The 22,749-nt window shown below is 39.6% G+C and overlaps 3 protein-coding genes and 1 long non-coding RNA gene across 4 annotated transcripts; 3 read left to right on the forward strand and 1 right to left on the reverse strand.

Annotated features, from left to right (window-relative positions):
• The first annotated feature begins 490 nt into the window (after positions 1-490).
• On the forward strand, positions 491-12,665 carry LOC114571592 (iporin). The gene is made up of 11 exons (XM_028602637.1): positions 491-623; positions 730-796; positions 3,700-5,088; positions 5,726-6,005; positions 6,138-7,130; positions 8,229-8,305; positions 8,416-8,590; positions 8,731-8,836; positions 8,941-8,987; positions 9,812-10,484; positions 10,648-12,665. Exons 3-11 carry the CDS (start codon positions 3,742-3,744, stop codon positions 10,757-10,759), a joined length of 3,810 nt encoding a protein of 1,269 aa, XP_028458438.1. The 5' UTR covers positions 491-623; positions 730-796; positions 3,700-3,741; the 3' UTR covers positions 10,760-12,665.
• Positions 12,537-16,388, reverse strand: cimip2b (ciliary microtubule inner protein 2B). The gene is given in 8 exon segments (XM_028602638.1): positions 12,537-12,927; positions 13,053-13,265; positions 13,551-13,677; positions 14,186-14,308; positions 14,310-14,326; positions 15,137-15,345; positions 15,807-15,928; positions 16,116-16,388. Coding segments are annotated over 7 exon segments (864 nt in total). The 5' UTR covers positions 15,887-15,928; positions 16,116-16,388; the 3' UTR covers positions 12,537-12,832.
• A 1,264-nt stretch (positions 16,389-17,652) lies between these two features.
• Positions 17,653-20,853, forward strand: si:dkey-106l3.7 (uncharacterized). The gene is made up of 3 exons (XM_028602234.1): positions 17,653-18,425; positions 20,557-20,709; positions 20,818-20,853. The coding sequence occupies exons 1-3, from the start codon at positions 17,796-17,798 to the stop codon at positions 20,851-20,853; spliced, it is 819 nt and encodes a 272-aa protein (XP_028458035.1). The 5' UTR covers positions 17,653-17,795.
• A 392-nt stretch (positions 20,854-21,245) lies between these two features.
• On the forward strand, positions 21,246-22,128 carry LOC114570515 (uncharacterized). The gene is made up of 3 exons (XR_003694543.1): positions 21,246-21,281; positions 21,468-21,559; positions 21,862-22,128. It is a non-coding gene; the product is annotated as an uncharacterized LOC114570515 (long non-coding RNA).
• The last annotated feature ends 621 nt before the right edge of the window (positions 22,129-22,749 follow it).

Genomic DNA, 22,749 nt, shown 5'->3' on the forward strand with positions numbered 1-22,749 from the left:
CAATGACCATCACTGGTTTAGGAATTTCCACTGTTACACTGAATAGTTCTACAAGAATGCTAAAATTATTTGTTACTGATGTGGGGATTAATTATTCTCATTATTTTATTTTTAGATGTTTATGATGAAAGGATTTAAGTTAGATAAGTTAGGAATGGTTAATAAAATATTTCATAAGTAATGCAATGGCCGTAATGTGAATTTGGTATAATGAATTATACTTAAGCAGGATACGATTGTTCTTTAGTAGGCTATATTTCAGTCTTTTTTACTATCTCATATGTGACTCATCAAAATCCCATTTTAAGGCACTGTGCTGTCATAAGCCTATTCATGTCTATTTTTATCAATTTTTTTTTTTTCTTTTTTTTTTTATTTTTTAAATTAAGGCTTTTATAATTAACTCTTTCCCTACCCGGTGTCTTGGATACTTAAAGCAGGCACTTCCCCCTCTTCATTGGTTAAAGCCTCCGTGACGTAAAACCCCTGCCAGGCGGTGCTGAAGCGGCGGCGTGGGGACCGCTGTGTCTGTTCGGACCTCAATGTCGGACCGGTTTCATATTAAGCCAAAACATAGTTATAAATTCCCGGTGTAACCCATTGATTTTAATCGCGGACATCAGGTAATAGAGCTAAAAATATGAGCCTTGTGATGACTCTTTGACGTCAGAGGTGCGTCGAGCACGCGCGTTATTTTTTTTAAAGAATTGTTTTGTTGCATGATTTTAGATCAAACGTATGTAAATCACCTGGAAGAAGAGGATGGACATCACCGTTGACTGACGACTGTTATCAAGTAAGTGATAATACTGAAGGATGTCAGGATATTCGCTGGTGATGGCTCAAATGCAGGAGCTTTTTACGTGCTTTATCTACTTTGCCTTAAAGTCAATTATTCAGCTGTATTGATTGTAATCTTTTGTCTTACTTTATTTAAGTCTGTATGTATGTGTGCGCCAGCGTAAAAGTGTGTGTGGAAGAGAGAGAGAGAGAGAGAGATGCTACTTCTGTCATGGGTGGTTCTTTTGGCATGTGTGCATCTCTTGTGCTTTAGCCACTTTGAATATTTCATTTTCATGATGAAAATCAACACACACACACACACACACACACACACACACACACACACACACACACACACACACACACACACACACACACACACACACATTCACAACAATGGACCTCAGACTCTTTGCTTTCACAGAACCACACAGTCCCATCCCTCATGTGAGATGGCTGACTTGACCTGACAGACATTTCCAGTGAAATAGCTCAGTTAATCACAACCATCTCAGTGTGCTCCAGTACCCAGAGGACAGAGCTGCAAGTTAGGGGACCTCCAAGCAGTAATAATACGCAAGAGTTGTATCCACTTTGCAGTCAAATTGTTAGTCCTCTGCAGAACAACTAATCAGTCAAACTGGCCTACTTTCCTGTGGTATTGAACTATTGAACTGATGAAAATAAGCAGGCACAGGATAAAAAAAGATTCAATGTAATGCCATCCCCTCAAGTACTACTATATTGTTCCTCATATGACATTACGAGAGACCTTCATCTTTATAATCAAATGACAACATATTGATTTATTTAGACAAAGGTAATCAGATGGTTTCATCTAAACACAGATACACTGGGAGCAGTTGGGGATTCAGTGTCTTGCTCTAAGACACTAACCCAATGATTACTTACCTGCACTAGCTTCTGAGCTTTGCTGTGGAGTTGTGCAACTATGGGTGCCAATCAATAGTCTGCTTTTTTAAATAGCTTAATGGCTAGCCACATTTAAATATAAATATTGCAATGTATCATATCTGGGAATGCTAGACTAGAAATAGACAGACTGTATAAAATATATGCAATATATGGATATGCCAAAATAAAAACCTGGCTCTGGTGTTGTAGGGCAGAATTATTATTTTTATTTTTTACATGTTTGAATTAGGAGCTCTGAAGAAAGGTTCACAACAAAGCCAAGTCATCGACTATAGACCTATGGAAAAATGCAGCATCACAAGAATTAGAGGAAAGCGACTAGGCAAGGTGTGATTCCTGATTCTTGTGGTGGGGTGGGAGGGGGTTGTTGTTCTTGTTCAATTGTGTTTGTCTGTTTTGTATGTTCAAAAATATAAAAAAACAATAAAAAAAAATATCTTAAAAAAAAGAAAGAAAGGTTCACCAAGTCCCACAACTAAGCCACAGCCACTTTTGTTTTTAAAGTGATCAGATTGATATTTCTGCCTCTGAGCATATTTGATGTGTTTATTAGACCTACTGTATTTGTTGCCATGGTAAGGATGTTGTTTACTGTAGCAATGGGATGATAAAGAGGATTAACTCTTCATGGTCATCTGCAACAGATGTTGTTTGTTTACCCACGTTATGACCATACAGTTGCACAGCAGTGTGACGTCTATGAACTGATGGCTGCTTGGCCAGGATGTTGCATCTAAAATATTGAATTTTTTTAACATGATTCTAGTTTAAATGCACAACATACTGTAGCACCAAGACTATGTTACACTGCTGAAGGCAGATATCAGTAAATGGTGTGTGGTTGTATCCTAGCAACATTAATTATTACTAATAATTAAAAGGATTATGTAATGACTGAATGCCATCAGCAGTCTCCAGTTTTAAATATTTTATGTGCTTTGTAATTGCTTTTGTTAATACTCCTAATAGTTGTGTTTCATGAAGGCATGATGATCATTATTATTATTATTATTGATGTCTGTAAAATCAGGAGCAATGTGTATGAATATGGTGGAGCACGTTGAATTAAGTAAACTGATGTGAAAGTGTATTTACTCTTAGCAGTGCCAGCGGAACATCTCTGCAGTGCAGCTGCCCTAGTTACAGAGCAGCTGAGTAACTGGGAGAGACGGTGGTTGGGCCAGGCGGAAAGAGAGGAGGAGTTTGTTAATAGTTGACTGAATTATGGAGGCGGGTAGGCTGTGCTGAGGGCCAGAAGCAGACAACACTAGTAGGACTTTGACTGGAGGGCCAGTGGTGTGAATTGAGGGAGCAGACTCTGACAGCAGTTGCCTGAAGTTATGTTTTAATCCTTTCTATTCTGTTGGGAGGATTTTACTTCAGAATTAAAGATGCACTGAGACATTACAGCATTACAGTTAGGTGGGTCATTGAGTCCAAAAATCAAGAAGTAAATGCAGAGGGCGATCAACATAAACAGTTCATATGCAGACACCAACAACAAACAATTTATCATGTCTCATTAAAACATGTCTCCATGGTCCAACTGGGCAAAACTGAAAACATTTTCTCTCAAATTCAGATGGTCCATGATGGTACCTCTGTTCTTAGGGCCTTGGACAGAGTTTAAACCTAAGGCTTAACTGTCCTCAGACTTCCCTTACAGAATCACTTATAGAGTCTAATACTTCTCTGTTCAACTTTATCATTACATGAGTTTTTCAATGCTTATATTATCTAATGAGCCTCAGGAGGTGTGTCACAGAGCCATAATACTTATTTTTAATTCACTTACTAGTATATTATCATGTTCAATGCAGTTTTTTTCACCCTTGACAACCAAACTGTGTACACAGTAGCAGTGGTAGTAATTGCATAGTTGTGAATATGTTTTTGCATCACTGATAGCACATTCAAAGTAGATTCATTGTACTTATAAGTGATTCTATTAAATTTTATTCTTTCTGGTTTTCATTATAGGAACATGGAGACAATGTCTATGGTCCAGCCTGTTTCAGCAGTATGATTGGCTCATCTGGTCTTTCAGGGGACACCCTGATAGCGTGCCACTTCCCTGTGGTTCAGCTTCCTACTTGGCAACTTCCTGTCCAGGCCCTGTGCAGCTCGGCCAAGAGGCCCAGTCGGCTGTGCTCAGTAGGTCTGACCCGAGCTGTGTCCCTCCCAGAGCAAGACTCGCTGAACCGAGAACATGCCTTCGCCGGTGGACGAAGACGTTTTTCCAACAGCTACAGTAGTCTCAACGAGGACCGAGCAGAGGAGGAAGGGGGCATTGACAGCAGCGGGAGGTACGACTCCAACTCATCACCAGAGGAGACGAGTTCCCATCTGAAGAAGGAAAGCTCTGGAGCTAGAGACAGTCTGCGGTCACACAACTCATTCCTTCCCAAAACAGGGCTGGATGAGGACGAGGAAGATGAAGACAGTGATGGAGATAATCTACACAGATATCATGAGGACTCCTCTTTTGTGTTGCATGGAAATTCCAACTGGCCTCTAAGTAATGGTACCAAAAATCATACAATAGCCCAAGGGGACATGAACAGCGAATGGGGCAATGAAGTGACCATGTTGGGTACTGAGGGTGACCAAGAGTGGCTCTCTAATCAGCCTCACCTGCCAGAATCACTGCAGACTGAATGCCAGTGCTTTCATGTGAGCAGATCTGGCATTACGTTGATGGCTTATGAAGAGCAGGACTCAGACAGACTGATAGATAACATGTCCTGCTGCATCTTCAGCCAACACAAATGTTCCCCAGAGCTGTTCTCCAACACTCACACAGAGTATGTCAGCGACTCCTCCTGTAACAGCTCTGATGGCGTATTGGTTAACTTCTGCACTATCTATAACAGGAGCAACAAACCTGCCACGCCTAATGACCTCAGCAGTCCCGCAGTTCCCCCCTATCAGTCATCTGAGGGATCTGTGTTCCTTAACCTCCAACCCGTTCCTCAGACTCCAGCCAAGGACTTCCAACATGATGACATGACAGTTAAGTGCCCCCCTAAAGAGGAGATTGACATGACCCCCTCTGCTTCCTGCTGTTCTCCTCAGGGCCTCGACTCTAACTGCAATCTTTACTCCCTGGAGCCACTACCCCCGGGTCTCTCCTCGCTGGAGGTATCAGACCTGGCCGCCTGTCTCCAAAGCCAGGCAACATTGGCCATGGGGACCAACCAGAAGTACTACAAGCTTGTGACTTGTGACCTCTCCTCCCAGTCGCCCAGTCCAGCCTGGTCCAGCATCACCAGCTGCCCCGAGGGTCAGAGCAGAAATAGCCCCTTCCCTCCCTCTGAGCACCTCTTTGTTGATCATAAGAAGGAAGTACAACACAAAGAAGTCAAGAAGGTAATGATGCATCTAAACAGCTCTTCTCTCAGTACATAATTAGATGACATAGGTATTAGCAACACAATTGAATGAAATACGCTTACAAAGGCATGGTATGTACTGTATTCTGAAGTATGAACATTACCTTTCTTACAAGCTTTTAAAATCTCAGTACCATTTTTGGACACTTTATTAGTGGTTAATAAATCACACACTAATACTTTATAGATTAGTTATAAGCAATTTATTCTTGCTTTATTTCTTTAGCTAGCTCTTAAGTTAATGGAATAGTCCCCTCTAATGGAATGTTTGAACACTTAACCTATGGAAAACAGCTGCAGCACCCACATCAAAATCCATTTATTAGAAACTTATTAAGCTTTTCTACAGACTTGATAGATTATAAAAAACAATCTTGATTAATGACAGTTACTGCTGCAGACTTGATGTCTTTTTATAAAGTATGTATTAATGGTTTACAACACAGCTTATCACTGATCCATAAAGTATTAGTTAAGGATTGAAGCCATTAGTTACAGTATAAACTCAATTATAAAGAGTCTCTTGTTATACAGTTGTAACAAGATCTTGACAACTATCAAATGTGTGATTTGGTTGTGTAAACCTAAAACAGTTGTGTCTTTATCTGTATCAGCATCAGGAGATCGAAGAAAAGAGGTTCTCCTTCACACAGTGCAGTGCCGGGTTTGACTGCTCTCAGTTTCAGACCCATGATTACCAAGTTGCTACCACCTCCACTGAAGAAACCCTCTCCAGTAAGAAACATACAGGAAGCATCCAAGACCTCTTCCACACGCCCTGTTCATTGTGTCCCAGCCAGTGTAGCCCACATAGCAGTAAATGCCAAGGCACAAGCGCTGTGTCTAAACAGCCATCTGTGATTCTGCACCAGGAGCACTGTGATACTGAGAAGGGTAAGGCAATGAGTGAGAGAGCAAAGCATGCAAAGATACAATATCAGAAAAAAATTAAACCATTTGTGTTAAGTATTAAGTAAATCTAACATCTGTTCCAACTATTTTTCTTACCCTCTACCTCCATCTCAGGAGCATGTTCAATGGAAAATGCAGTGGTGCGCTACAGTAAGGCCCAGAGGCCAACTTCGCTGCCCATCCAGCCCTTTGTTCTGGTCCCCACAGGCCAACCCCAGACCCAGCACTTGGGCTGTCTTCTAGAGCAGTACATAAATCAGAAGAGCAGCAAGTCTGGTAGCTCCCAACCAGGCCTCAAGTTCAAGGGCAAACGCAGTCAATGCTTTTCTAATCTTCAGTCATCACCAATGGGCAACCACTGCCCTATTTTCTTGGAGGCTCCTTCAAGCTCTGACACCTGCTCCACCTGCACACCGAGTCCAGAGTGCTTCAGCCGCAGATGTGCATGGAGCCAGTCCAGCAGAATCCAAGCACACCCAAGTCCATGTACATCAAAAAGTAGCCTGGATCCAACTCAAAGCAGCTCAAAGCCCAGACTGGATCAAGAGCAAGATAAAAGAAGCCCATATTCAGGCAAAACTCAAACTACCACTTTTTCAGCCCCAAATCAGTCCAAACTTGTTCAAATTCCCACCTACCAGGACCTTATTACCCTCACCCCTGAGCAGAGCCATGCCAATACTGAGCCCAAAAGTCCCAATAAGACCCACACCTCCCACCATCCAATATTCTCTCATACACCACCCACTTTACTCCTAACAACTGACGCCCATCACCCAAACCTGCAGGTGTCCCTGTCTCCTCCCACAACCGTACAACCAGAAAAGAAGTTCCCTCAGTACCGAGCTGCACCTGCAGCCGACTCCGTCTTTTTTCACAGTAGTTTTACAGCTGCCCTCTCCTCTGTAGCTCCTCTCTCCTCTTTGAGTTGTCTGCTTTCCTTGGCTTCTGGGCTGCAAATCCAGGACTCTACAGGGCTCCGTGGGAAGCTAAGTCAGAGTCATCCCAGTGAATCTCTGATCCTGAGTGACAGGCCGCCCACCGAGTTCTGCCTCTCACCCGATACATCTTATGAGTCCATGTCTATCAGCCATCTTCAGAGGAGAGGTGAGGCCAATAAATGACTGATATCAATTTCTGTAAAACATGTTAAAAACAGTATATGCCATACATTAAAGTGACCCAGTAACAGCAATGACTGGATTCCTCCTTGATTGGATTGTCTATCCAGTGATGGGCTGTTGAGAGCAGCAATAAAAACTCACTGTGCTGCAGCAGTGCCTTCAATACCCTGAAGGGGCTTCCTCTCAAACATGACCTATTTTTAACTCTCCCTGCACGGGATTGGCTGAGCCTTCTGCTCTGTAGCCTATGTGTGTGTGACTGCAACCTCCAAGAGAGGACGACAGGGAGAATGATGCAGTTGAGCTAATGATTTATAAGCACACCTAGTCATTTTATTTTACCATATGGGCCATTCGGTGCAAATTTGATTGTATAAATGTGAATCTTTTGTGATGGATAATCAACAATGTGGTGGACAGTCAGTGTGATGCAGCACTGCAGGCAGCATCGACATGCATAATGAATTTACCGTGACATTTGCAGAGGCTAGCCAGTATGAGATGAAAAAAGAAAGGCAGGGAAAGCAAGTCACTGAAGATCGCTGCTAAAATTGACTATTTCATCTTTGGTTCACTTTCACATTTGCATTACTGCAATATGATAATGAACCCTGAACGTTATCTCTCATGTTACTATGCACTGACCCAGTTAGTGAGGTGAAAGTCTTATTGAGCAAGTTTTCTTCATTTTTTTTGTCTTATTTTCTTACAAGTAAAACATCTGACTGTGCAGTAACATAATTTCAACCTGACTCATATACAAACTACCATGGTTAAAGAATGTTTGAGAAATAAGTGTCTTCAGACAAGAAGGACAAGGCTAGGCATACTGCACTAGAATAGAAAATTCAAGAAACAAGTTGATTTGTACTGGAGACAAGTTATACCACCACACCAGCAGATATTTTCTGCTTATCTGATGAGTCAATAATACACAAAACTGACATAAAATATGGATTCACAATCTATCACATTTACTATATATGTTAATATGTCAATGTTTTGTATCGCCCAAACAATGTATGAAGCATTAATTATAACTTCAGCCCGTCCAACCTCTTTCCTTGTCCAATGTCCCTAGGTTTGCTGAGATCTGTGAGCAGGGCGGTGGATTTGATCATGGCTCATTTTGGCAGCAGCAGAGACCCTGAAGAAAAGGTTTGAATTTGGCAGAGCTAAGCAGCTTGAACTGATATTACTTACATTGTAGGACTGGAGTCAAATAACTTGTGTCAGCAGGGAATCATATTTCTTTTCTTCTGCCACAGATGCGTCTGGGTAACAGCTCTTGCAGTCCCACAATTGCCGGTCTGGCCCTGGAACATTTGTGTCCAGCAATTCAGAATATTTTAGAAGACGGTCTTAGGGATCACAAACTGGATTTTATCATCGGACAGCGCCGCAACCACTCCTGGAGCGTGGTGGAGGTCTCTACTAGGATCGGTAAATGTAACTAGAGTGATCGTGATTCAAAGAAGGTGTACTTGAATGAACTTGCTTAATGTACTGGTGGAGCAGCATTGTTTGTGGTACACTTTTGTGGGCTCTTTGATGGAACTCTCAGTGGTCTCTCTCTGCAACAGGTCCATCCACCAGGGTCCTCCACAGCCTGGTCTCCAAAATCACACAATGTCCCCAGCTCAGCAGCCACTGCATGAGACTGAGAGCCTTCATCATGGGCCTGCTTAAGTAAGATTACCTTTGATCTTAAGCATCATTGATGCTAAAGAAGGTTGATGAAATGACTGCACATATAAGCATTCATATTTTGTTGGTTATATGCTCTCTTTCAGCTTGAGAGCTTTGGAATTCTGGCTCAGTCACCTTCAGAGTCAAATAGGTGAGCACACACTCAAAATTCTGTACTAGCAGCTAAGCACAATGTCAAAAGGTCCACACTCATAATATCTCAACAATGATTAAAAGGACTATCATGAAATGTAATACCAATATTGATGCTCTCTACAGAATTAATTTAAATAACTTTGGTGATCTCCTGACTTTTCATTTAGCTCTTTTATGAGGTCAAATTTGTATCTGTCCATTACTTTATCAACTTTGTGTTAATGTGTGTCAGTGCTAATTAGCAAATGTTAGCATGCAAAGCATGCTAACCTGAGATGATGAACACAATAAACATTAACCTGCTAAACTCCAGCATCTTAAAACATCTTATCTCAGTTGTTATCCATGACAGGTAAGGAGATCTTCTGAGGAAAGCTGTGACATGTGTTTGAAAGGTCTCGAAAAGTGGACCTTGAAATAAGCTTTTTGTTGTTGCCAGACGACTGCTTCAAAGGTCAAAAATGAAGTCTCAGAATCAGCATGTTAACATTGTCATTGTGACCATGTTAGCATGCTGATGTTAGCATTTAGCTCAGTTGTACGTTATTATGGATCCCACTGCTTTGCTTGGTTTAGGTTAGACTTTGACCTTGAGTCCTTAGGGTCAAGCCCTTTAGTCAGGGGATAGGACCTGAACCGATCGGGTTTCTGGTATCTCGCATAAACATGGTCTCCCGGCCAGTCCTGGCACTTAAATGCTGCGAAGGGCGTTTGTTGTCAGGAAGAGCAGTGGGATTTATAATAATAATGCCTTAATTACACATTATTATTGCATATGTTTGGATCTTTGTGCGTTCACACCCGTTACTGTCTCCACAGATGTGGTGACAACATACTACCATTCTTGGGGATTCCTGTCTATGTCACTGGGTCAGTGTCAGCCCTTGTTTCAGGAGCTGCTACTTCTGCTGCAGCCACTCTCTGTGTTGCCCTTTAATCTCAACTTGCTCCTGGAGCCCCGACTGTTACATAACAGACAGCTGTGTTCGGAGGAGCAGGGTGTTTCTCCGCCTCCGCCGTGCTCAGCCCTCCTAATGACCAGCTGGCCACTACTGCAAGCTGACAAAAAGGTAGAGAGCAGCCACAGTCAGCAGACTAAGATTTCACACCAGACAGGTCTGCATCGCCAAGAGTCTCTCAGTTCTCAGAATTACATCAGGCAGGATTGCGGAGGGATGCAAACTAACAGGAGTCCATTCTTAGCTCCTATTCCAGAGTGGTGGCCAAAAGAGCCTGACCTTATGGATGGTGTGGTTGAAGGGGAAGACTGTAGCCAGAATTATGCAGATAATTGGTCTCAAATAAGTATGGACAGCAGGCAAGAAGATAAGAGGGGTGAGAAAGACAAAGAGACCCCAGTTACATCCACTTGTGTCCAGGCTGAGAGTCCATGTCAGGGTGCGCTGCGCTGGGCCAAACTGTTTGGAGCAGCTGATACGTCCACCAGGACAGAGACAGTTTCTCAGATTAACAGTGGAGCACAAACCAGAAGGTAAGAACCAGCCATGAGCAATCAAACCATATATATACATATATTTTGTTGTTAGATTTTCTTACTAGCCTATTCTTTGGTTGATGTGGGATCTAGATTGATGGAAGACTGGAACTGTGACTCTCTACTCATAACCAATACCTCTATATCATTGCTTTTATAGGTACAGGCGACCATCACAGTGGCTGCATTTTGACAGATCACAGCTTGGACTGTTAGCTCAATCCATCAGGTCAATGAAGCTAGGAGGAGCTCTGACCAACAAGGACTGCTGAAAACTAAGCTCTCTGTGGGTGGAGGAGAGAGTGGACCCTATTCCTGAAATAACAAAAAGTCTTAACTGCATGATAATACATACACAGTGCTGAACTGATCATAAAACACATAAAATACAGGATTATTAAAAAATACAGGCCCTTATTCATCAAACTTTGCGTTGCATAAAGCTATTCGTAAATCCAATACTAAGTTTGTTTGTCCTTTGTAAGTGCTTAGTAGGCTAACTATTAGCTAATTTCAAAATAAATCAGGTTGCACCATTAAAACTAAAGGAATGTCTTAACTAGTGAAGACTTTAGTTATGTGTAAGGAAACATCTGTAGTGCTGTCCAATCAAAAGCAAACAACTATGTAAACAGGAAGTTGCTGTAGCATCACAAACTGTAGCATAACTGGCAAAAATAAAAAATTTTAAGGTCCAATTTAAATATTAAGTCTAACTGTTAACCATTTGTAAATGTTGGTATTACTTTGTAATATATTTTGCATGCATACATGGAAAGAACTGTTTTTAGAGTTAGTAGTATTTACGTAGTTTAGAATAAATGGGAAATACCAGATTATACTAATCTAACACAGGCTTTTTAGCTAGTCATTTTGTTTATGTTGAATCAGCATACTTTTTTGTAATTCAAGGTATTCTGTTATGTTTATAAAATGTAATTTAAAATCTTCCCAGTTTAGGTCATTGTTAAACAACATTCAGATATGTCAACCATATTTCATATTATCTCTTACTTTTCAATCTAAACAAGTCATATGCTAGCAAGCTAATGTTCATTTTGTCAGTTGGTTTGGTTAGCTAACGCTACAGTTACACCTGGAAGTTACAGGGTGTAAATATTGCAGTGACAATTAATCTGTATGTAAGAACTAGTTTGTGTGGTGCAACCCGTTTTTTTTATTTAGTGATACATAAATCTCCACTTAGTAAAGACTTAGCCTACGTGAACTCAGTTTGAACTTGCGATCATCTGGTGCAACTGGCTCTCGATCTGAAAATGTCCCTCTGTTGAGTTTTATCGGTGTACTTTTGTAATTTATGCTCATATTAGTTGTGAGATAAAGCTTGTGAATGAATGTGGTCACAAGAGGCTGCTGGATCTTTTCCACAGTAGATCCTGAGCTCTTCTCCTGGAAATGGCTTAACGAACGAGTACCAATTCCTCAATTTGCAATTGCACTCTTGCAACTTTTTCTTTTCATTTCCTGTAGGCGAATATCAATCATATGAATATTGATAGGCCTACATATACAAATGTGAATTTTGACCTACCTTAAACTGTTTGAAATTGTTGTGGTGCAAAACTATCTATTTCTCATTTATCACTGTCATTCTCTCCATAGCTGTACTTTTCATATATTGGCGAAAAAATAGAAAGCAATACACACTTATTAGTGCCAAATATGCTCCACCAGCCTTGTGGATTGTCAGTGATGTTTAATTTCCAGTAATTGCTTTCTTGAGCAGATTCCCAGCATGGATTTACTGTAGGCGCATGAGTTAAACATATAATAGGTGCTTCAGTGCTTCCTAGATCTCTTAACTTCCAGTTAAAGTTTTAGTTAGGTTTTTGGACATTTTACTGGCACTGAAATTTAAAATGTGTGGAATTGTTTGCTATATACAGTAGTATGTCTTCCAGTGAAGTTTGTTGAATTGCACAAATATAAGCCATCTTGTGGCTGTTTCAGGTATTTAAATGTGTGTCAGGTATATTTTGAGACTGGTGGTTAGATAAAAGGGAGGAAAGAACAGAACACGTGTTGATACAGAATTTTTAATGTATTACAATAATGTGACGTCTGTGAAATTATTTCACCCAGCGTCATTTTCTCAACCTCTGAATGCTTCGTCTAATGCCCAGTGACAATCAAACTCAAATTGTCAATAAAGACTTCTTGTTGTATGCCAACAGGAAACAGTACAAATGTTTATCTATGTGCCACATATTTTTGCAATCCAGCACAATTTGTTTTAATGGAAATGTGAAGACTTCCTGATAAGTTTTCACTCATATCACAACTTTATCTTGCCAGTTATCATTTCATTGAAGTGTATCATTGTTTTATGACTTTGACTGAAGGATCCTCTTGATGCCGCTCTTTTCCAGGGCATTCTTGGAAAGTTGGCCAAAGGTTTGTCCATACATGAACTTGTATCCTATGAGATGGTGTAGAGTTAGACATTCTTGAACTTGATTTTAATTGATAAATTATAATTCAGTAACTTTTATAAAATAGCAGACCACAAGGCCTTGTAGTGTGAAATGTGTTGCTAACACTGACCTGGGATGTGTCCTGTAAATGATGGCACTACACCTCTGTTTGATGGATAGATAGTGGGCATGGGAGTTATTATACTTTCATTCCTCCCTGGCATGACCTGGGACGTGGGGTCAGTCTGCTGCTGCTTCCCAAACTGGATCAGTGCCTGGTTGGTAGTGATGGGGAAACCTTTGCCAATTAGGAAACGAGATTTTGGCACATGTCCTGTAAAACCTATAAAATACATCACTCAGTGAGCTGCTGGAGTTTTGTAGGAATTATTTGGCATTTTATGCAGAGGAAAAAGAATAAAAGCCAGTATCACTATGTTTTTGCTGTCCGCACAGTTGCATTTCCAGCCTCTAAGAACCCCACTGTACGCTGCCTGCTCAGCACTAAATGGCAGACAGACAAAGTTGACAGTATCTGGCTAGTAAAGTCGGATATGTAGCAGGTTTATTTCAGGTTTAAGGCCTTAGTTATTTTACTGGAAACAACTGTTAAAGTTCTCTGTTGTACCTGAGATAAAGTACTTGTGCGGGTTATCATCATCCATGAAGTACGGTTTTTCAGTGGGGGTGAAGGACTTCAAGGGCCTGTAGGTGATCACTTTGTTGGAGATTGCTGTCAAGGGGGGTCTTGGTCTCCGGGCCAAAAGATAACAGAGAACCATTAAAACATGCATGACTCAGAGATCATTCGCACAAAGATTCTACATAACAATATATAATACAAATAAACACAGGTTTAATGTAAACCTATTGCAATAAAAATTACATCACTTACTAACTGCAAGTGAATGAAAATGTGTGCCATAAGAAAATGTATTACACTGCTGATAATCCCTTCTTATTAAAGCTTTAGTGCGTAACTTTTTGATATTAATAAACGTCCGTTACAGTCAAGCCATAGCCAAATGAGTTGCTACAAAACTAATTAAGACTATTCGCTCCACAAAACTCTCTCTGTATATCTCAGTATGGCTATGTTTAGAAGATTGTGTCGTCCGGTGACTTTCCACTATGGATAATTAAACAAGAGTGAACCTAATCACAGGTGCCACGTTAACATGCGTGTGTTTGTGGGCAATAAAGTGGGAGAGAGAGTGGTAGAGCCAGAGCATGTGTATGTGTGTAAGAGAGAGAGAAAGTTACTTCAAACTGCTGGTTGGTGTAGTTGACAACATCTGGCAGGTGTGTTGATTGCCGTTGGTCCTGATAAAACTCAGATGGCGCTTTACGAGATGTTTCAGCGTAGCTACAGGCGAAAGTAGTTCTGACTTTTTGGAATGAAGCCTAAAACAGCAACATGTGACATTAAAGGATTGGTTCAGTTTTGGTTTTATTCGCTCATCTTTTGAGATATTTGTCTTTTTCTGCCTCCTTGCTCTTCTATTCTATTTAAAAGGTTAACACAAACATCCCTTTCCAGAAAAAGCTTCCCTGTAACTATACTCTGGATAATCTACAGATCACAGTGTGAAGAGTTTTCAAAGGGACTATTTCTTTGGCACAAAGTGTTTCTAATAAAACAGAGCTCTGGATTATCCAGAGTGACTGGGACATTGTTTTTAGAAAAATATCAAATATGGATATGCTGTTGATTCACAGAGCAAATAAAACCAAAGCAATCTGAATGGCTGAAGGTTTTTTTCTGTAATTTGGGTGAACTGACCCTTTAAAATGCTCTGCATGAATGTGTGGAATTTTCCAGCCAAATGCTTCCATAGGGTTTGAAAAAGCAATGTAAATGTTAAAAAAAAGACTTTGAAAAACCACCACTGCAAACAGTTTGGTGCACGTTATCTTGATTTTCAACACTGTTCCACATAACCAGTTGTTTATTTAGCAGTTGGACAAAGATTATTCTCATCATTCTTGTAATCTCATGTTGTGCTGTGAAAACTCACATATTTAAAGGTGTATTGCCAGATTTCAATTATAACTAATAGACACATACTGCTCATTGCCATTTAGTTATTTTACATCAGGTCATTAACATCTTCTTCATGTAAATGGTACCAAATGTTGTTGCCAGTATGAAATCATTTTCCATGAGGTGTTCAGTTACTTTGTTGACCCCGTGTGTTAGTATGTGATACCTACCGGTATATCCAGGTATCATCTTCTTCAAGTTACTGTCAGGGATGCTTCTCAGTGTCAGACCGGCGTCAGACTCTGTGGAGGGGACGTGACCCGTGTGGAGGACCAGATGATTAGAGTGTTTCACCTCGGGACTGGTCAGCAGCTTGGCTGTGAGCTGGCCGTAAGACTTCCCCATAGTGTACTTGAGCTGGGGGCAATACCCTGCATACCTGATCACAACAGGGAGTGTGAGGTTAACACCTATTGTCCCTCAGTAGCAGCTTTTCAACTGGAAACAATATGATGCAATTTAAGTAGGCTACATTTAGACTGTCAATTTAACTGATTCAACACAAATTCTGAGGCAATCAGTAGGATGTAGAGAAGAAAAAATATTTGTGGACAAATTAACCGGAACACCTTACCTAAGTAAGTACTGTAACAAATAAGGCTGCAAAATACCATACAGCCTAGATTTTCTACTCTGACAAAACTTGAATCAATAAATAAATAAATAAAATAAATGTATTATAATTTCACATATATTTGACATGTCCCATGAATCGTAATAATATAACAGTAATAAGGAGCCCTCGCAGCCAACTCAGCGAAGTCATAATACATTATTTTATCTTAAAAATTGAAATGACATGGTTATTTCTTACCGAATCTCGTGTCAGGATGCACTTACCCCGGTACATAATGTGGATCAGGTGTCATCAGAACTTTGCTGACTTTAGGGGCGTATTTCTCCATGCTGGTCCTGTTCATGCTGAAGCAGGTCTCCCTCCTGTGCGGCGTGTTTGCTGGTTGCTACAGAGAATCAGACACAATAAACTGACGCGTGCACCCAAACATTTCCTGCCAGGACAAAAATACTATTGTTTTCTATACTAATAGAGTAGAGAACTTTACAGAACTTTAAATTAGGGATTATTTGAACATAACAGTAACTGTTCTGCTGTCATTCTTTCATCACGTATTGGCCTATTTTTCTCACCTTTGTGTCAAATATTGCAGTACTACCATTACCACTCGGAGTTACAGTTGTGTTGAGTTGTTGCCTGCAGCGTCCTACATTTCCCCCTCGAACTATCAGAGCTGCCGTTCTCAGCTTTTAGTAATGTGTGACAGACTGACTACGCACTCAACAACATCACCATACCCTACTGTTGTATTTCTCGGCTGTCATTATAGTTTTAAAAATGGAGAAGGTTTAGTTATTGCGACTTTTTAATAGCCACATAAATAGAAATGCTCAACGACGCCCCCTAGCGACGTCACGTGGTTTCTTTCTAACAGTGTGGAGGAGGAATGTTTATAGTGACCAATGTACATAAGGGAATTCAAAATACAAAAAAAATAAATGAATAAAATAATATGACTGTGTGTGTATATATAGTAAATAAATATAGTCAATATATATATATTTACTAAGTCCTTTCAAAAAAAAAAAAAAAACGTTTCGATGTTTTAATTTCATATTTTATTATCATTTATTCAGGTAAAATTTGAATTGGATTTTCTTTAAATGTAATTTATTTAAGGTTTCTTTAAGGCTGTTTCAAAGCCTTCACCCTGCCAGGAATAGAATTCTGTGTAACAATACTGGCCACTTGATCTATTTATGTATTTGCTTAAAAGTAGTAAGATTAATTCTAAAATGCATCCTAAAACATTTATTTATTTTAACTGTAGAATTAAAAATATACACAGACGATGACCTCAGTGTCCTCAATTGTAGCTTTGACATGAGCATGTGCGTAATATATAAAGACTTGAAAACATTTGACCCATCCTATCTATCATAAATCAATGATACAAATCATTTTAGTTGTTTAAGTATTACAGGTAGAATAATAGTGGGTGGGTGTGGGTACTGTATGACGAGGGATTTATTAGATCTGTTTATAAAAAAAATACTGAAAAAAATGAGAGAAAAAAAAATAAAATAGTTTACACTTATCAGGACTGGCACTGACTCAAAAATAACTCTTTTGTGTTTGCAGGATTGTGAACGATCCGGTGTGTTTGACGAGATGCTGCCACTGTAGAGCCGGGGAATGTAGATCATATCTGCAGACAGGAGTGTTCACCTACACATTCCTGGGCTGACAGATAAATCTGCAATGTTTTAAATATTCAATCAACTCATGAATGCACTGGTTATGTTAAGGCCTGTAGTTCTAAAGTTGTGAGAATCCTTTTAATGGCAGTTCTGAGACTTGTTGTCATTTTACATCTCAGTATTCCCTTGTTTGTACTCCCTTAAGACCCCCTCTGTTTCTGAAAAGCACTGTATAACTGAAGTTTATATCTTATTTAATTATACTGTGAATGCACAGGTTAAATCTGTGTGTCCATGTCATGGCTTGTACTTGTTATGTCTTGGATTTCTTACCGGTGTGGGGACAAATCAAACATTTCAAATATCAGTGCAGATGAGTCACTCTTTTCCCAGGATTTAGAGACAGGAAGGAGCTCGTATGAACATGCAGCTCTGCGCTGTGACAGGACAAATCATGGGGAGAGGTGTGGTGAAGGAACAGAGGTGGATCAGAGGGGATGTTTGGAATTCTACCTAACCAGATCACCTCAGCTAATGACTGCGTAGGCTGTCTAAACTGGTGTCTTGTTCCTGTTTCAGTTCAGAAGCAGAGCTGTGAGGAACAAAGGGGGGATGAATCTATACAGGAGCTTTGGAAACCTCATGGAGGCTTGGGTGACTAAAGAAGACCGGTGTTTGGACTCAGCATGGCTTGGAAATAACGATGAAGATCCTCCTACACCTTCATCCGACGTGGGGACAAACCTGCGCACAGAATCGGAGGACTCTGGAGTGGAGACAGCCAGCTCTGTTACGTCCTTTCCTGCTACACTCTCCTCTGTCTTTATAGATAATGCAGAAAGGGACACATTTGCACCAGAAACAGAAGGTGATGGACTCACTCCAGCCTTAACATCACAGTCTCCTGTGTCTTCCTCCTTCTCCCCGCACCTCTGTCCCAGCAGAGCTCAGGAAGACTCCACAGCCTTGCACTTAAAAGGGGAGCTAGCGCTACAGAAGATTGACTCGAAATGTCTAAAGAACAACCGAGAGCCCCTTACAGTGGATGCGATGCTCAGGCGACCACCTCGAGCATCTTTTTTACCCAAACGGCCAACATCGGACTTAGTGAGAGGTCAAAGGTCAGAGAGTTTTAGCCTAAGGAGGAGGACAGTTAACCCATCAGTGTCCACGCGGCAGATGTCCGAAGTGAGGCCGATGTTTATGAGTTGTGATGAGCAGCTGGTTCAGAAAAGAGCAGAGGTGAGATACTGTTCATGTCCCAAACCAAACTGCAGTGGTGGAAGTATTTAGTTCCTTAGATAAAAGTATTGCTGTAATACTACACAGTCAACATACTCTGTTACAAGTAAAAGTCCTGTATTGAAAATATTACTTAAGTAAAGTATAATTCAGAAAATGTACTTAAAGTATTAAAAGTAAAAGCAGAAAAATGTCCCCTGTGACTGTTGTACTATTATATACATTGGATTATTATTAAACATGGATAAAGCAGGATATTACGGTTGTAATTGATTGAGGTGGAACTCATTTTGAACTATTTTGTATCAGACTGCAACTAATGATTATCTTCCTTATCAATTATTCTGCTAATTATTTTCTCCATTAATCCATTGATTGTTTGGTTTGTAAAAATAGTAAAAATGCAGTCACAATTACTCAGATCCCGAAGTGACAACTTAAATCTAAGTCCAAACCTCTAAATTATTAAAAATACATTAAAATGATTAAATGTAAAGTTAGCAAATCTTCACACTTGTTAAACTGGAACTATGAAATCGTTTTACATGAAAAATGACTTAACGATCAAAATAGTTTCCATTAATTGTCTGTCAAACTATTGCATTCATTGTTAATACAGTACAGTAGATCAATTGATAACAAAGCATCATCTTTTATAGGCTCTTTATATGTTTTGTTTGCAAAAATCTTAATTAGCAAAATAACACTGTCAGATAAAGGTAGTGAAGTCTAAAAATTCTGTTGTTTTTTGAGGAAAAATAGAAGAGATAAAAACACTTTTATAGTGTGGCTGTTTTCTGTTAGACCTTTCTTTTGAGAGAGGGTTAGTTTCAGGATTACATCAATTTCACTGTAATTCCCAGAAGTTTTAAAAGGTGTGTGTTTACCATAGTTAAAGGGTTGCAACACACATTCACCAAGTTGCTCTCAAATTTAAAGTAGGACAGGCATGTTATGACTCACACAGGATCTCTTTCAAGCTCGCAACCTTTCACCAGTCTGTCTGCGGTGCAAGGGATTGTAAACCAGTCTGCCCAGGTGAGTTTAAGCCCACCGGCATGACAGGAATGGTTGGAAACGTGTGGGGGAATTTTGCTAAATGTTGTTAACATGATGAATGGAAAAAAAGTTTGATTTTGACCAACAATGATAATGAGTTAGTGTGCTCAGTGTGCAGTTTCAGTTCATGCTGACAGCACACAGAGGTGTTGAAACAACATGATTAACTGTCCATGTTTTATAGTCTTTGTGTGTGTGTGTGAGTGTGTGCGTGCGTGTCTACACTCCGTTTCCTTGTATGAGGGCCAGAGTTTACAGGCTTTGATAAATCCAACACTAAGAAGCTATATAATGTCAAGTAGACATAATTACCCAATTATACAAGATACCTTTTTGTAATTCTGTTGTTCAAAGTACAACTTAATTACATGGCTTAGTTTTATATCCTGATGTTATAAATATCAAACTCTCATACAATATCTATTGTCAGTCTAATTACATTTTTAAATTATATTATGAAATGGTATTGATACATTACTAATCTATAGCTAATTATGTTCTATTATTTTCTATTCAACTCTAGTTAGTGCTGAAGTTGGTCAATCAAAACAAACTAATTGATTATATTTATAAATTGAATATCTTTCAGGTCTGGACTGTTGGTCTGACAAAACATTCAATTTAAAGACAACTTGGACTGTGATGTATTCTTTAACTATTTCATCATTTGCTAATCAACACTAAACAAAATCACCCAAATTATTGCAATTCATCCCGAGGGAGACATGAATGGTTCTGTCAAATTTTATGGCACTCCATCCAATAGATAGAAATTACTCTAAAAACCACACATGCCAACCTGCTGGTGGCGCTAGAGTAAAAGTCAGGGAATCACCAAAGTCAAGTAGGATTCATAGTCTATTAGGCAACATGAATGTGTGTCCAAAACATGTGTGTATACTTCATACTTCAGTTTGTGGATCAACTGACCGACATTTCCATCCATAGAAAGAGTGTTTAAAGAACAGCAGTGAAGAAAAAACATTCAAGTTGACTAAACTTGTAAATTGCAAGTTTATATATATATATATAGCTCTTGCATCCTACAATATTAATATTTTGATCTGTGCAGGACCTTGGTGAGGAGGAGAGGAATGGACTGAGTCCTGGACTCTTCTACTTGGAGCAGGTGTGCCAAATGTTAGAAGAAATTGCAAGAAAACAGATGCACAGCCGAGCGTTAACGATGGAGATTGATACCCAGTGGGAGCATCAAGACATGGAGGTGAGCCAGGTGAAGACATTCATGTACCTACATCTTTGCAAGGCAATTAAAAGGTTGTCAGTTTCCACAATGCACTGGGTTTATAAACATGACATGATCTTGTCAAAGCTGCTGACGATGACAAGATGTCTCCTTGTAGCCTGAGGGTTACTGTAATATGAATTAAACCATGATAATTTGGTTTTCCCCATCACTTGACTCTCTTTCAAGGCTCTCGACACCTGTCAGAGTGACTCTAAAGCTGCTGAGGAGGCCCTGCCTTCTTGTCAGATTCCTGAAAATACAGAAAGTGCAGAGCACAGTTCCAATGAACCCCAGCAGCGTAAAGATGATCCTAACAGACATTTTCGAAAGAGATCAGCTTCAGACACAAATATTACAACATTGCAATTTAGTAAGTTATAGTCTATTTCCTACCATCTACCATCTTCCGCTTGTGGTTTTGTATATTGAATATATTGTGTGTGTGTGTGTGTGTGCTTGGTGCAGGAAGGTTGAATGCAGACTGCAGAGGGCAGCATCTGAGTACAGATGACCTGTGGGAGAAGGTAGAGGAAGGCCATGAAAGTCAGGTAGAATACAATCAAATACAACACACATAAACATCATTTGTACTGTAACTAATAAACACAGCTAAATAATCAAATGAATTAATTATGTAATTTGCATTGTTATAATGAGTTTTATAAGAAATATGTTATTTTTCCTCATAATGTTCTATTATTTTGGCCTACAAATATTTTATTGTGTCTTTTCAGGAGAATGAAAAAAAGGAGACGAGTAAAACTAACAGGAACTGGAAGTTAAAATTTGGGTCTTTGACAAGAGCTGGAGTGGGAGATACAGAGGGGTAAGAGTTTGCATTTATAGCTGTAACCTCTAAGGGGCAGTGTTATTAATCTCATATGATGCATAATGCTCTGAGGAAATGTGTGTGGTGTTCCAACATGGCAGCCGGCCACACTGACGCAGTGGTCCGGAGCTAATGCACAGTAGATGCAGAGGCTTTTGGTGGGAGTTGATTTTCAGTCTGTGCTTCTGTTCCTCCTGAACATTTTGTCCATTTGTTCATGAAACTTAGCTTACATGCTGCTTCCAGCTTTCCACAATGGTGTGCTTCAGTTCTGTTCAATTCATTATTATTCTGTACAGTCAACAGATGCATTCATCTGAGAAAAACTCGACCCGACGACGGCTGAGCAAGCTGTTCAGGAGGAGTAGGAAAACTCTGCCTGTGTCATGATGTTTGGACATTTTAGTTTCAGTTCTGAAGAGGAGGAAGCTTTCCTTTAAAGGTCTAAACACTGTCGCTGCTTTCAAACTGACTTCCTGTTCAGTCCATGTGATTTAGCAATCTACCATGTTTATTTATTGTCTGCTGTATACTTGCCTTTATTTTTATACTTATAAATAATATGATTTTCTGTGAAACTGTGCTACAAAGCTTGATTTTTACAAACATCAAACTTGTATTTGTAATAAGCTGCAAATTGGTAAAGAATACTGGTATGCACTGTACAGTATATTACACTATAAATGTAATAAATTGTTAATATTACTCTCTGCTTCATATCCATCAAACGCTGTCTGTCTTTGGAAGAACAATCTGTTATTACTGCACCACATAGGATTTCTAATAACATCTTAGTAATTACAGTATGTAGTCCATAAAATGTCCAATACTGCCTGAAAAATGCCTAAGTCCCAAGTTTCCAAGTCTTCAACTAGCTTGTTTTGTCTGACCAACGGTTAAAAACCCAATTATAATCACAAGATCAAGTGTTTGCTGTGAATTTTTACTTCAGCAATGACTTAAACATTTAATTACTAATCAAAGTTCCTGATGATACATTTTTTATTGATTGACTAATCAATTAATCATCTAATTGTGTCAGCTTGGAGTAGATGGAGATGAATGCATAAATCCATGGGTTATAATAAGGGATTTTTTAATGGGGGGTTTTATGCATGAAAAAGGGGTTTTGTAAGGGATAAAATACCAAATACCATGAAAAACATTGCTGACTGTAACTGAAAATA

Source organism: Perca flavescens, chromosome 16 (genome assembly GCF_004354835.1).
Source record: "Perca flavescens isolate YP-PL-M2 chromosome 16, PFLA_1.0, whole genome shotgun sequence".
NCBI lineage: Eukaryota > Metazoa > Chordata > Actinopteri > Perciformes > Percidae > Perca > Perca flavescens.

What these genes read in the sequence shown, in the direction of transcription:
- LOC114571592 (XM_028602637.1), top strand. Translation starts at nt 3,742, where the DNA reads ATGATTGGCTCATCTGGTCTTTCAGGGGACACCCTGATAGCGTGCCAC. An exon ending in GCACTGTGATACTGAGAAGG is followed by an intron (nt 6,006 to 6,137) that starts GTAAGGCAATGA and finishes CCTCCATCTCAG; the next exon opens with GAGCATGTTCAATGGAAAAT. An exon ending in CAGCCATCTTCAGAGGAGAG is followed by an intron (nt 7,131 to 8,228) that starts GTGAGGCCAATA and finishes CAATGTCCCTAG; the next exon opens with GTTTGCTGAGATCTGTGAGC.
- si:dkey-106l3.7 (XM_028602234.1), top strand. Translation starts at nt 17,796, where the DNA reads ATGAATCTATACAGGAGCTTTGGAAACCTCATGGAGGCTTGGGTGACT. An exon ending in TGGTTCAGAAAAGAGCAGAG is followed by an intron (nt 18,426 to 20,556) that starts GTGAGATACTGT and finishes TGATCTGTGCAG; the next exon opens with GACCTTGGTGAGGAGGAGAG. An exon ending in GGGAGCATCAAGACATGGAG is followed by an intron (nt 20,710 to 20,817) that starts GTGAGCCAGGTG and finishes ATCTTGTCAAAG; the next exon opens with CTGCTGACGATGACAAGATG.